Source organism: Schistocerca piceifrons, chromosome 2 (assembly GCF_021461385.2).
Source record: "Schistocerca piceifrons isolate TAMUIC-IGC-003096 chromosome 2, iqSchPice1.1, whole genome shotgun sequence".
NCBI classification, from domain to species: domain Eukaryota; kingdom Metazoa; phylum Arthropoda; class Insecta; order Orthoptera; family Acrididae; genus Schistocerca; species Schistocerca piceifrons.
The window spans coordinates 395,436,782-395,451,166 of NC_060139.1; the positions used below are offsets into that span (position 1 = coordinate 395,436,782).

The 14,385-nt window shown below is 44.4% G+C and overlaps 1 protein-coding gene across 1 annotated transcript in view; it reads left to right on the forward strand.

Annotated features, from left to right (window-relative positions):
- LOC124775425 overlaps positions 1-14,385 on the forward strand; it is a 629,713-nt gene that overhangs the window by 323,826 nt on the left and 291,502 nt on the right. The window contains exon 2 of the mRNA XM_047250258.1: positions 11,778-11,893. Within this exon, the coding sequence (XP_047106214.1) occupies positions 11,778-11,893 (116 nt within the window). The remainder of the gene's footprint in view (positions 1-11,777; positions 11,894-14,385) is intronic.

Sequence of the window (14,385 nt, forward strand, 5' to 3'; positions counted from 1 at the left end):
TAATTAATCACCATTTATAGATTGCACTTTGCCTCATGTCATCTTTTCTGATACTATCGTCACAGATTCGGGAACATCTGGAAAGCGTGCGTTTGTCAACGTAATTGTTAGACACTCTCTGAGTAGATATTGATTGTATTCGAAAAACTTCTCTCTCTCTCTCTCTCTCTCTCTCTCTCTCTCTCTCTCCCGTGTGTGTGTGTGTGTGTGTGTGTGTGTGTGTGTGTGTGTGTGTGTGTAATGCAAGGTATGTTCAAAAATTTCTGGAACATTCGCAATTTCGCGCCAATGGTACGTTGGAGCGGAATGCGGTTGGCAACTCAGCACACCCGTGTGTTTGATTAGTAACTGCCGAAAGGTTCATTGTTGCATGTCTGGTACTTATTGTTCTGTGCCATATTCAGTAGAACGTTGTGCAGCACTATTTGCTAATTTCGAGGTTGCAGAGTTAGAGGGGCAACACGTCTGCGTTAAATTTTACGTGAAACTCCAGAAAACCTTTACCAAGACACGCCAAATGGTGATGAGCGCTTAAGCCGTACTCGATGGTAACGAATGGTTCACATGGTTTAAAAATGGCCGGACGAAAACTAAAGATGACCTTCGTTCAGGACGCCCGTCGACGTCTACCGACGACGCTCATGTCAGGTATGTCAACGAAATTCATGCCACATGGACGATAAACTGTTAATCGATGGCACTATTGGGACGTGTTGCGACGCGTGCGAGAAAATGTGAGAAGCAAACCGTCTGAAATGTGGCGAGACAATTCATGGCTATTGTATCATGACAACACCCGCACATTCATCCCTGTTGGTGTGAGACTATTGCACAAAAATGAAAATCACTGTACTGCCTCATCCTCCGTACTCTCCAGACCTGGCCCCTGCGGACTGGAAATAAAAAAAGCTGAAACCCCGTTGAAAGGACGAAGAATTGCAACGATAGACGAGATAGAAGAAAATTCTCAGACGGCGCTTATGGCAATCAAGCAAGAGGCGTTCCAAGACTGCTTCCGGAAGTGGTAACGGCGTTGGGAGCGGTGTATCAATTGTGGAGGAGAGTATTTTGAAGGATACTACGCACGATAAGTCAAAGGTAAGCGTAGAAAAATTTTGTCGACGAAGTTCCGGAATTTTGCAACAGACCTCATATATAAATATAGATCTCTATCAACACAACAGCATTCCAGTCAGGCATTATATTGGTATATAACAATAGTCATGCTCAGTATTTGCTTATGTCATTTAGGCAAGTGCGACATTTTACTATATTTCAACCTGCGCTTCAGAATGGCTATAAAGCCGTAATCATGATCGTGTGAAATAAATGAACAGCAATTTACAGTTTAATGGCGAAAATTTCTTTCAAAACGGTTGCGTATATAGCGGGAACGCCGCTAGTCCGCTGTTGCGAACTCGTGTACTCGCTGCCCTTTCTGAACGAGTTGAGTCCACTTGTAGCCGACGGCAGACTGATGACGATGGGGCTGCGCTGGCGACTCAAGAGTCGGGTCGACGAGCACACGGAGCGGCGGGATCGGACGTGACGTCATAGGACTGGCAGGCGAGTTTAAAGCGAGTATACGGATCTCATTTCTGACCTCCAAAATACACGCAAACATCACTTAAAATACCAATGTGTCAGTATTTACACTTGATAATGAGATAAATTCTCGAAACGCGTAATGCTGTGCGTGGAAAAAAGCTGTAACTGCTGCAGTGTTTTATTATTTAAATCACCCCATACATGCATCCAACATTTACTTAATGACATACAATACTCACAAAAATGGTTCAAATGGCTCTGAGCACTATGGGACAACAGCTGTGGTCATCAGTCCCCTAGAACTTAGAGCTACTTAAACCTAACTAACCTAAGGACAACACGCACATCCATGCCCGAGGCAGGATTCGAACCTGCGACCGTAGCGGTCGCGCGGTTCCAGACTGAAGCGCCTAGAACCGCTCGGCCACCCCGGCCGCCTAAAATACTCACAGATAAAGGACAGTTTGACTGTTGTAGGCCATCCTCAATTACTGTAATAAGTGTTATGAATTTCATGATGCTCAGTTACACATGCTATACAGTCGAGTGACTTACCATCACGTATTTCGCTAAGGGACAGCTTTAGAATTGTTACGTCTATGTAATTGCACAACGTGTATGAGAGTATATACGGGGCCAATTTTAATCAGTTTTGTTGTCGAGGTTTGATAACATTCTACCGGTTTCAGTGCGCCAGTTTACTTATGTTTTGACAACCGTTTCCACAGAGCAGTGTTGTGTTGGAACAAATAGTAAACGTTCGATCATGGAGCAGAATCGCGCGGCTGCAGGTAACGCGTTGGGGGTGTGACCCGGAGAGTCAAAGTGTTTTGCAGCAGTAAATCTGAAAATTGCCGGTCGGAGTGGCCGACCGGTTCTAGGCGCTGCAGTCTGGAACCGCGCGACCGCTACGTCGCAGGTTCGAATCCTGCCTCGGGCATGGATATTTGTGATGCCCTTAGATTAGTTAGGTTTAAGTAGTTCTAAGTTCTAGGGGACTGATGACCTCAGATGTTAAGTCCCATAGTGCTCAGAGTCATTTGAGCCATCTGAAAATTTAGTTCTTTTCTTGAAAGACGCTAAAACATTCGGACACCGGTGCCACTGTACTTGCGACTGCCAAAATTTATAATTATGTTGACAATGAAATAATTTAAATATTGACTAATAGCGTATTGACTAATAGTGTATTCCAATTATGCAAATATTGACGCGTATTCCTGGATGCTTGTTACACTACTGGCCATTAAAATTGCTACACCAAGAAGAAATGCAAATGATAAACGGGTATTCATTGGACAATATATATTATACTAGAACTGACCTGTGATTACATTTTCACGCAATTTGGGTGCATAGATCATGAGAAATCAGTACCCAGAACAACCACCTCTGGCCGTAATAACGGCCTCGATCGCCTGGGCATTGAGTCAAACAGAGCTTGGAGGGCGTGTACAGGTACAGCTGCCCATGCAGCTTCAACAAGGTACCACAGTTCATCAAGAGTAGTGACGGGCGTATTGCGACGAGCCAGTTACTCGGCCACCATTGATCGACATTTTCAATTGGTGAGAGAACTGGAGAATGTACTGGCTGGGGCAGCAGTCGAACATTTTCAGAAAGGCCCGTACAGGACCTGCAACATGCGGTCGTGCATTATCCTGCTGAAACGTAGGGTTTCGCAGGGATCGAATGAAGGGTAGAGCCACGGGTTGTAACACTTATGAAATGTAACGTCCACTGTTCAAAGTGCCGTCAATGCGAACAAGGGATGACCGAGATGTGTAACCAGTGGCATCCCATACCATCACGCCGGGTGATACGCCAGTATGGCGTTGACGAATACGCACTTCCAGTGTGCGTTCACCGCGATGTCGCCAACACGGATGCGACCATCACGATGCTGTAAACAGAACCTGAATTCATCCGAAAAATGACGTTTTGCCATTCGTGCACCCAGGTTCGTCGTTGAGTACACCATCGCAGGCGCTCCTGTCTGTGATGCAGCGTCAAGGGTAACCGCAACCATGGTCTCCGAGCTGATAGTCCACGCTGCTGCAAACGTCGTCGAACTGTTCGTGCAGATGGTTGTTGTTTTGCAAACGTCCCCATCTGTTGACTCAGGGATCGAGACGTGGCTGCACGATCCGTTACAGCCATGCGGATAAGATGCCTGTCATCTCGACTGCTAGTGATACGAGGCCGTTTGGATTCCGGACGGCGTTCCGTATTACCCTCCTGAACCCACCGATTCCATATTCTGCTAAGTCATTGGATCTCGACCAACGCGAGCAGCAATGTCGCGATACGATAAACCGCAATCGCGATAGGCTACAATGCGATCTTTATCAAAGTCGGAAACGTGATGGTAGCATTTCTCATCCTTACATGAGGCATCACAACAACGTTTCACTAGGCAACGCCGGTCAACTGCTGTTTGTGTATGAGGAATCGGTTGGAAACTTTCCTCATGTCAGCACGTTGTAGGTGTGGCCACCGGCGCGAACCTTGTGTGAATGCTCTGAAAAGCTAATCATTTGCATATCACAGCATCTTCTTCCTGTCGGTTAAATTTTGCGTCTGTAGCATGTCATCTTCGTGGTGTAGCAATTTTAATGGCCAGTAGTGTAAATCTGTCATTCCAGATTAAATTTTCACTCTGCTGCGGAATGTCCATTCATTTGCAACTTCTTGGCATTTTAAAACTGTGTGCCGGACCGGGATTTGAACGAGGGACTTTTGACTTTTGCGGGCAAGAATGCTCTACCGTCTGGGCCATCCGAACACAACTCACGACCCGTCCTAACAGCTCTACTTACACCACTACGTCTTCAGCTATCGTAAAATAGTCATTATTCGAGTGCGACAGTAATTACAGAAAGAAACTGTAATACGAGGAGTAATCATTAAGTTTTAATTACCACGTCGGAGAAATATATTTTTATTTTAGCTACATGTCCGGAGTGGTACACACTGAAATCCCCTTGGGACGGTACCATAAAACGGCGCAAGAGGAGCCAAAACAAAACACGCACTACGTTGATAAAGGGCGGTACCGTGCGGTAATTTACTGTCTCAACAGCAGCGGGAATGTAGCTGTGTCGAGTGTCGAGCCAATCCTGACGGCCTATGAGGTCAGAATTAGAAAGGAAGTAAATATTCCGACGATCACTCACAGCCGCAGTACGAAATGGAGATCTTGGAGATATTTTTCATTTGTCATTCATTTGAAATGCCTACAGACAACTCTAACGTAAAAATATTTCCCATTAAGGGAAATAGACCTGTGGCTAGAATGGAAACAAGGGCAGAACCTTCGTAAACCACGCCCTCTATTACAGCTGAGTGGCGTGCGTGGTCGCAGGTGGCGAGGCGTGCCGAATCAAAAACCTGCTGCCGTCTTGCAGGTCGACCCTCCAAATATGCCGCTCCGTTCGCGATGGAGGCAGCCGGTGAGAAGCATGCTGAAATTTGTCACTGTCTTACCGCAGTGACGTCAGCAAGCTGCGAAGGATCGCCAGACCGAAGATGGGCACACCTTCTTGTCATTCCAAAGTTTCCTACGTAGTAATCCTGCCACGAACGCTGTCGTCTCTCCGTGGTAACAAGCCTGTGGGCGATTCTTCGCGTCCATCTCGTCGCGAGAAGATAATTTCAAGTGGACCACGTAGACCTAATGGGCACTGTCCTTTCAGCCAACATTCAAAGATAAGGGGAATTAGAGCTCATACTGAGGCATTCAGACAGTCGTTTTTCCCCTCGCACGATCCATGAGTGGAACTGCGGTGGAGTGGGGAATATGACTTTGACGCGAATAGTGCCCTGCGCCACACACCGCTTGGTGGCTAGCGGAGTATATATGTAGATGTAATTCTGTTAAGCAGCGATCGCGCGTCACTTATCCCTCACTGTAACGAACCACAGATGGCGAGCCGCTTTTAACATGTCACTTTGTTATTGCCTTTTGCTTTAATCATCCTAAAGCAGTAGGGTCGTTGTAGTGATCCATTTCACCTTCTACTATGTTTGTTGCTTTTTGAATACGTTCTAAGTTCACTGTCAGTATTCGTCATCGTTTTACCCACCTAATAATGCCGTTTAGGCTCCTCTGCGTCAACTAATTTCAAGAATCGAGGATTTTTTTTTCCCTAGAAAACTGCCCATTTCGGTCTTGGTTTGGGCTCTTATGACACCTGTTATGCGCTCTAACTCCCTGACACCTGTTATGCGCTCTAACTCCCCTACCCCTGCCAGTAAAAAGAGTGGAACTGCGAACCGTTACCGACCCCTTCTCTTTCGTTTTTCCAGTCACGTACGGATCGGGAAGATTTGACTATGCGTGCTGTAATCTCACGTATCATGGTACAGTCTGTATCCAGCTTCGACTTAAACTTGTGCAGTAGGGTTTCGCGATAGTCGTCCTATTTTTTCCGAAGTTTGCCGCTTCCTCTAACCCATTTCGTGTATTTTTCGCACTTCATATTGCTTCGCAGTGTTACGCCTACACATCCAGTCTATACAGGGTAATTCACAACTCTTATTACAGACTTTAGTGGTTCTGCAAGGCACTTAGTAGATAATATTTTGATAAGGACTTAATGACCGGGAATGTTCCGTTCGGATGTAAAAGTAACTTTGAAAATCGAATCACTTTCAAATCTCCCGCTTCGTGGAACTCAAACAGCAGGGACAATGAGCTTTGACCCGTATGCTCCACAGCAGCTCTTGGCATGAACAATTTTTCGTGTACTGGTCATCGGGTGTCTTCTACGTGACGAAGGACGTCTCCTTGAAAGTCGACAGCGCGGTGCGTCCCTGGAGCACCACAGTGACTCGCCTAATTGCGAACGTAGCATTGGTCGCAGCCGTTGTAAAAAGGAAGGATGGAAGATTAGTGTGTAACGTCCAACCGACGTTGAGATTATTAGAAACGCACCACAAGCCCAGAATGTGTCGAGAGTGGGGAAGGAAATCGGTCGATCCCGGAATTCGCCTGGAGCGATATCGGGGAAATAATGGAAAACGTAAATCTGTTTGGCTGGAGGAGGATTTGAACCATCGCCCTCCCTCCCGCGGTGCCGTTGTTATAGCCCGACGAAAATACTATACAATAGCATAATTACAACAGAGACTGAAGGCGGCGCCCTCTTCGCAGTTTTTGTGCGTATCGTGAAGCGGGAGATTTGAACGTGATCAGATCTTCAGACTTATTTTATATCCAAACGGTACATTTCAGGACTCCATTTCCTCGTAAAAATATTGTATACTAACTGACCTCTACAATCCCTGGAAGCGTGGATTAGGAATTCTGGACACCCTGTGTAATAGGATCAGTGGCTCGGTGGATGGGTAATAGTAAACAGTAATCTATGGGAAGATTGGTTTGACTACCAGGTGCTCGAAAAGCCATGGTCCTATTGAAATTGGTATATATTTGCCTTTCTCCGACCTTTGAACTGAGCAGCCAGTTAAGGGGCCCTACAATTTAATCTGGACTCTAAACCACGTTGAAACTCGATATTATTGACTTTACAAATAATTAGCAGTGGTGAAAGAAGTGAGACACAAATAGTCGTAATAGAACTACAAATCCTAGGTTTAGAGTTCTATGCACTGTCAGTCCTAGGATTTTTGCTGTCTCTTTGTATTTGACTATATTTGTTAGGCAAAAAGCGGCATGCTTCGTATTCCGTATTAAACATCAGCCTCCGCCCCCCCCCCCCCCCCCCAATAGTTGGCTGGGTAAGTCAGTTCAAGATATGGAGGAAGGCACATCATCACCTCCAGTAGGATCATGCCCAGTAAACAACTGTGGTGTTTAAAACAACCTTCGGGTTGATTATTGATGTACTTGCTTACGGTTGAATCCAGTGGCATATCATTAACACTGTACCCATAAACTGAATAATTCGAAAGCTATTAAAGCGCATTATCTTGCAGTTATGCACATTTGCTATCTACATTTTACCTAAATCATTCTGAAATTCCTTGCAGTTACACATCAAGCTTACTTTCGTGTACACGACTGCGTCAACAGCAAGGAAGCTGTGTATGCTGCTCGCGTTGTCTGACAGTTCTTTTGCAGTCTGTGTACAACGACGTCTCGTTCCAATTTCTTTTTTGTAATGTATGGATAGAGTCTGTCCAAAGGAATCTGTTTTATGCGACGCCCACTGTCAACGGAAACGTTCGTCTTGGCTGTCACTATCAGCGAATTTTCGTTAAAACGGCAATTTTGTGGTTATAATAAATAGGGGGGGGGGCGGTAGAATTTATAAGGTGCGACATCCGGTTGTTTCTCGTAGGTAATGGTAAACAGGAAGAGTAATCACAATTTCCAGCATGGACTGATAGAAACGTGTGTTGCGCTATGCTGCCCACACAGCATATACATGGCTCAGCTGAAATTTGTTTATACTGTAAATACTGATTTTGTGATTGATCTTCGTTTTTTGTTATTAACGTCAATAAATAATTAATTTGGATTGAATATCGAACTGTACTACGTTTAGGCCACACTATCCATTGGGGAAACAAAATTACACTTGTAATGAAAATCGAATGGAAATTTACCGTTCGTATTAAGGTGTGTAACTCTACGTAGACATTACAAAAACAAAACTGTAACTATGTCCTGAAAAAAAAAGACGAAAAGAGGCACCTAACGTCGGTTGGACCATATCCAGTGCAAAAAGTGCGTGGGTACACCTAGTATTTCATTAATTATCAAAATTATGGAAAGAACTGTTTCAGTGCGCCGTAGTGCACTAAGGAGCGAATATTTAGAGTTTTTACCCACCGAGATGTTCAAGCAGCAATGTACTTCTTTAAATTTATAAGGAAACACTGTACTTTAGTTTCGGCATTCGATAGCTCGGGTAAATAGGAGTACGGCGATGTAGCTCCCGTAAAGGTATGGCAGTAAAAGTTTTCCACTGAAATAACGGAATATTGTAGAGCCATGGCTACTATGTCGTTGTTTCAGCCCCTTTACGCCACGCTTCTGTGAAAGTGCACGAGAAATTGCACTGCGCCGTTGTGTTCTGCCTCACTTTAGACGCAGTTAACGTGCGGCGAATTTTTTTACGCTGGTAATATTGGCGTGTGTTACAGCACCGTTCTTTTCTTTTCACTAGCTACGAACCAGTACGTTAATGTATTCCAGAAAAGTTGGTCCATTAACTCGGTAGAATTTTTTTTAAAAGAGCGTTAAGCACACAGCAAAACACTCCGTAACACTGCGTAATCTCACTTGCTGAAACTCTTGTTTTTGTATATAGAACTTTTTGTGAAGTGCAGGGTGCTTCAAAAAGAGTGACCTGATTTGAAAACTCCACATTTCTGTATAAAAACATACCACAAACGTGGGATAAATTGCTTAATCTTAATTTTAGCTATATTACTTACTACAAATGCTCTCTGTCACCCAGCAGCACCATGAACAACATCATTTTACATTTTTACCACGAATTTTCAGTGATGAACCAACTTTTCATGTTATCGGTAGCGTGCGCATGTGGAGGCTCCTGAACCCTCATAACTTTATTGAACACGAAAGAGACTCACCTAAAGTGAACGATTTTCGTGACACTTCTCGCGAAAAAGTGTCCGGTCCCTTCTATTTTTAGGAAACCGTAGTGGCTAGAATTAACTACTTTCAAATGCTATGGAACTGGTTTTTTTCCACAGCTTCAGGAGGACTCCGATGACTTCGTTTTCCAACAGGATGGAGTTCCACGACAACAACGGTCGCCAGTTTCTCAGTGACGCTCTGCCTCAACGCTGAATAGGGCGCACGGGACCCCGAGATATTGCCCTGTATTTTTGGCTTCCAAGATCGCCAAACATCACCGCATGCAATGTCAAGCAAAGTGTGTTCATCTCCCCTTTACCTCGTGACGTAGAAGAAGTTAAGAACAGAATAACAGCCGCCGTAACGTCTGTAAAAGCAGATACACTGGGTGTAAAGTTTATGACGATTTTAACTATAGTCTGGATATGTTCGTTCTGCTGTTAGTGGACACACAGAGAATTTGTAATAGCGTAGATAAAACTTCCAGATTTTATGAGTATTTTGCAATTCACTCCATGTTTGCAGTATGTTTTTATCAATAAATATGGGTTTTTTAAAATCAGGTCATTCTTTTTGAAACAGCCAGTATTACTTTTTTTTATTTAACATGGAACATACTGTATTTTGAAAATAAGAGCGGGCCTATGACAACGGAATTGGTATCACTAAAACGTTTTTGGTGCCAGTCTTGTATGGACGAAAATATCCCGTATTCTCATTTCTTCTTGACTCGCTATTAAAATTCCAAACGGCAGTAGACGTTATTGTTTGTTTATTAGTTGCTGGTATACGCGGAAAGAAATCATATCCTAACATTTTATTGTTTATAATAAGTACTCTTTTATAATTTTATACAATTTTTCAGCGAAGTAACATACTCAGCAACTTCCTGTATTATTACGATGTCCCGAGCGGTTCTAGGCGCTACAGTCTGGAACCGCGCGACCGCTACGGTCGCAGGTTCGAATCCTGCCTCGGGCATGGATGTGTGTGATGCCCTTAGATTAGTTAGGTTTAAGTAGTTCTAAGTTCTAGGGGACGGATGACCTCAGATGTTATGTCCCATAGTGCTCAGGGCCATTTTGCGCGGTGAGACTGCGCTGCAACGTCATTCATTCATCCATCGGCCACCAAAGTTTACAAATCCGTATTTTTTATGTTTGCCTCTATGAATATCAATTTTTCACCAACTCGGTAGTACGTCGTTTGTTTTTTGCTATTATTATTATTATTATTATTATTATTTTGTCGTAGAGTGTATTTCTCTGTACTGAAATTTCTTGGAAATTATGTTAAGGTGCTGTATTAAGCACTGATCTAAACATATTATTATTATTATTATTATTATTATTGGTTTGGCCTTTCTTTCCAGTAGTTTTCCTCCTTTCTGTGTGTTGCTCTCTTCATTCTTCTTTTCATATTGCGCCTGCCTTTTTTTTCTCCTGTCTCTCTTGGAAACCCTTGAAACGTTTTACTTTTGCTGTGAACTTTTCTCTTTCTCCTGTTTCTTTCTCCATTATTTCCATATCCCTCAGGTCTACTTACACTGCTCTGATCCATGTCATTGGAAATTTTTGGGTTTCTGTAAAAAAAGTTAAAAATTCTTTTGTTATAAATTTTTTATCTAGCCTTTTAAGTGTCCACAGAATAGAACACCTCTCTTCCTGAAAGTGTGTGTTCTTTCATAAGCCTCTTTATTACTTCTCAATTCCCATTGTTATATTTTGGTCCCAATATTTTCTTGGTTGTTTCGTATTTCACCCAATTGTTTGGCTGTATTTGACGACAGGGATTCTGGTCTAATGACTGTGTTGTAATGTTATAATTTTGTACTCATGGATAAAGATTTATTGTTAAACTGGCGTTTTGTTAATTGAAAAGCCACTTCGTTTTTCCCTACCCTTGCTAAGCTTTGTCCTTTGTCCAGGGATAGTTAAATTTTGTAGTCTCTCTTATTCTTCCATTATTATTATTTTATTATAATTATTAAGTTTTAAAATTTTGTAGCTGTATTATTAAAATCATTAGCATCTGTGGCATGTTAGAAGTCAGGGTGATAAGTTTTATGGGAGGCCACTAACAAAACGTGAACCTCCACCCCGCACCCACCGTCTCACCTCTCGTCGTCGTATAACCAAACCCTGACTTTGTGCCTTCCTTAAAGACACACCGTTTCTTTACTTACCTACCACATGATGTGAAGGAGAATAAACCCTGGCCTGCCTCAGTGGTCGAGCGGTTCTAGGCGCTTCAGTTCGGAACCGCGCGACTGCTGCGGACGCAGGTTCGAATCCTGCCTCGGGCATGGATGCGTGTGATGTCCTTAGGTTAGTTAGGTTTAAGTAGGTCTAAGTTCTAGGGGACTGATGACCTCAGAAGTTAAGTCCCATAGTGCTCAGAGCGATTTGAACGAATAACCCCTGGTCCACAGAAGTCATAACTCCCAGCACTTTACAGTGGCGGTCAGGCAACGGCATGCAGCTCAACACACATCTACGTCCCGTTCCTCACTTACGTTTATTTATATAATTAATTCTTTATGGCGATCCAGTGGAACTCTCCTGGTCCCAACGTCATTACTTAAGTTATTATATGTGGTGTGTAAGGTGCCCCTCGTACTGCTGCCGGTGCTGAGGTGTCGGCTGTGCTGTTGCAGATGGCGGCGCGAGCGCCGGGCTGTGGGCGGCGCCGCTGGTGTCGGTGGCGGTGCTGCTGGCCGCCGTGCTGCTGCTGCTGGGCTGCACCTGCTGCAGGCACAACAAGGGCTTCCAGGTCAGTCCCCGCCGCGGCCGGCGCAACAAGTGCCCGTGGGGCGCTGCGCTCAAACACCACCCACGCCTGCCGTGCTTCCATAGATGGTCATCGAACCTACTGAAATCTGTCGGTTAAGCGAACGTAAACAATAGTTCACGTACATGACGGTTGAAGTAACACCACACTCACGTGACAAAAGTGATGGGACAGCGAAATGCACATCAACAGATGGCGGTAATATCGCGGACACAACGTGTAAAAGGGCAGTGCATTGGCACAGCTGTCATTTTCACTCAGGTGATTCATGTGAAAAAGTGTCGACGTGATTATGGTCGCACAACGGGAATTAATACACTTTCAACGCGGAGTGGTAGTTGGAGCTAGACGCATGGGACATTCCATTTCGGAAATTGTCAGGTAATTCAATATTCCGAGATCGGCAGTGTCAAGAGTGTGCGAGAGCACCAAATTTCAGGTACAAACAACGAAGTGGCCGACGTCTCTCACTTAACAACCGAGAGCAGCGGCGTTTGCATAGCCTTATCAGCAGCATGGATGAAATAACCGCAGAAATCTTTTTGCGACGTACGTCAAACTTGTCTGTTAGGACAGTGCGGCGAAAATTGGCGTTAATGGGCAATGGCAGCAGGTGAGCGACGCGAGTGCTTTTGCTAACAGCACGCATTTCCTGGTCTCGTGACCATGTCAGTTGGACCCTAGACCACTGGAAAACTGCGGCCTGGTCAGATGAGTTCTGATTTCAGTTGGTAAGAGCTGATGGTAGGGTTAGAGTGTGGCGTAGACCTCATGAAGCCATGGATCCAAGGTGTCAACGAGGCACTGTGCAAGCTGGCGCTGGTTCCATAGTGGTGTGGGCTGTGTTGACGTGCAGTGAAGTGTGTCCTCTGGTCCAACGGAGCTGCTCGTTGACTGGAAATTTATGCTCAGCTACTTGGAGACCATTTTCAGCCTTTCGTGGGCTTCATGTTGCCAAATCCGCCATGTCATCGGGTCACAGTTGTTCTCGATTGATTGGAAGAGTATTATGGACAATCCGAGTGAATGATTTGGCCACCCTAATCGCCCGACATGAATCCCGTCGAACGTTTATTGGACATACTCGAGAGGTCAGCTGATGGACAAAATCCTGCACCGGAAACGAACATAGAGGCAACATGGTTCGGTATTCCTGCGGGAGATTTCCAACTACTTGTTGAGACCTTGCCACGTAGAGTTGCTGCACTACGTCGGCCAAAATAGCTCCGACACGATATTAGGAGATGTCCCATGACTTTTGTCACGTCAGTGTATGTATGTGCATTACCACAGCACAGTCAGTGCATTAGTGTTGAATACCTCAAATAATTATTTTCCCAGAAGAAAAATAAAAAAAAGTGTCAAGCAAATGTTGTTCAGGTACCAGGCAGACATTAACCAGCATGATTGACTTTCTTGTAACATTGTTCGTTACGAAAGCATGAACGGCGGTGAGTTTTTTTTTTCCAAATGGCTCCATATATATTTTTATCCAGTAATCCACTTCCTCTGTTCACCTGTTCAAAAAAGTACCACAGTGTACCATTCATATACAGTAAACATGCCGCTAATAAAAACGTGACACAAAACTGACTTCGTCCTGCACTAGCACAACGTAGCTCGTTCACATGCTGGATTTGACAGTAAATAAATGGGAACACGGAGAACACGTACTCCAGTCGTTCAGTCAACCGTCGGGAAGGTATCACCCTCTAAGAGTTCCACTGACTGAGCAGCATTATTCCCACCTTCAACCAGAATAAAAGAAAAGTAATGCTGATGCCGCTTTTAGTAAAGGACTGCCATTACTACGCACAACATATTTTTTGAAAGTACTTCAGTACTGTACTACATGTGATGGTGATGGGCTGTACTCGCTGACGAGTATGATTGTCTTCTACGAAACTCAGTATCCATGGGATCTTAAGTCGCTGCAGAGGCCAATTCTGGAATTGTGTATTTCTCCACATTATCGACACACGTTTGTTCTGGTAAGTACTGGCTGCGTAGCGTTGCTCATCTTCAGGAGTTCCCGTTGTTTCCTAGCATTGCGCTTATCAGTTTCTGTTTTCCGCCTCAGTTGCTCGAAGCGCTGGATTCCTTCCCAAACATTGCGACGCCATACTGGGCGATTAAGAGCAGTAGTTTCCCAGTACCAGATTCAGTTTGACATCCTTTCATGTTGTCCTTTAATGAACCTTTGTACAGTTTCTTTGGTCTTCCTGCTTTTCATTGACCATCGTTTAGTTGGGAATACGTAATTTGTTTTAGTAGACGGGATATAGGCATACGAACAATGTGGCCCGTCCAACGGAGTTGATGCTTGATTATCATGGCTTCAATGCTAGTGCGCCGTTCTTGCCATTCCACTAGTAAAATCCTTCTCAGGCACAGCTGGTGGTACTTTTTCAGCAAGCAGTCCATTCTTCGCACCCATGAGAGAGATGTTATAACAGTAGCTTGGAGCTTCGTCT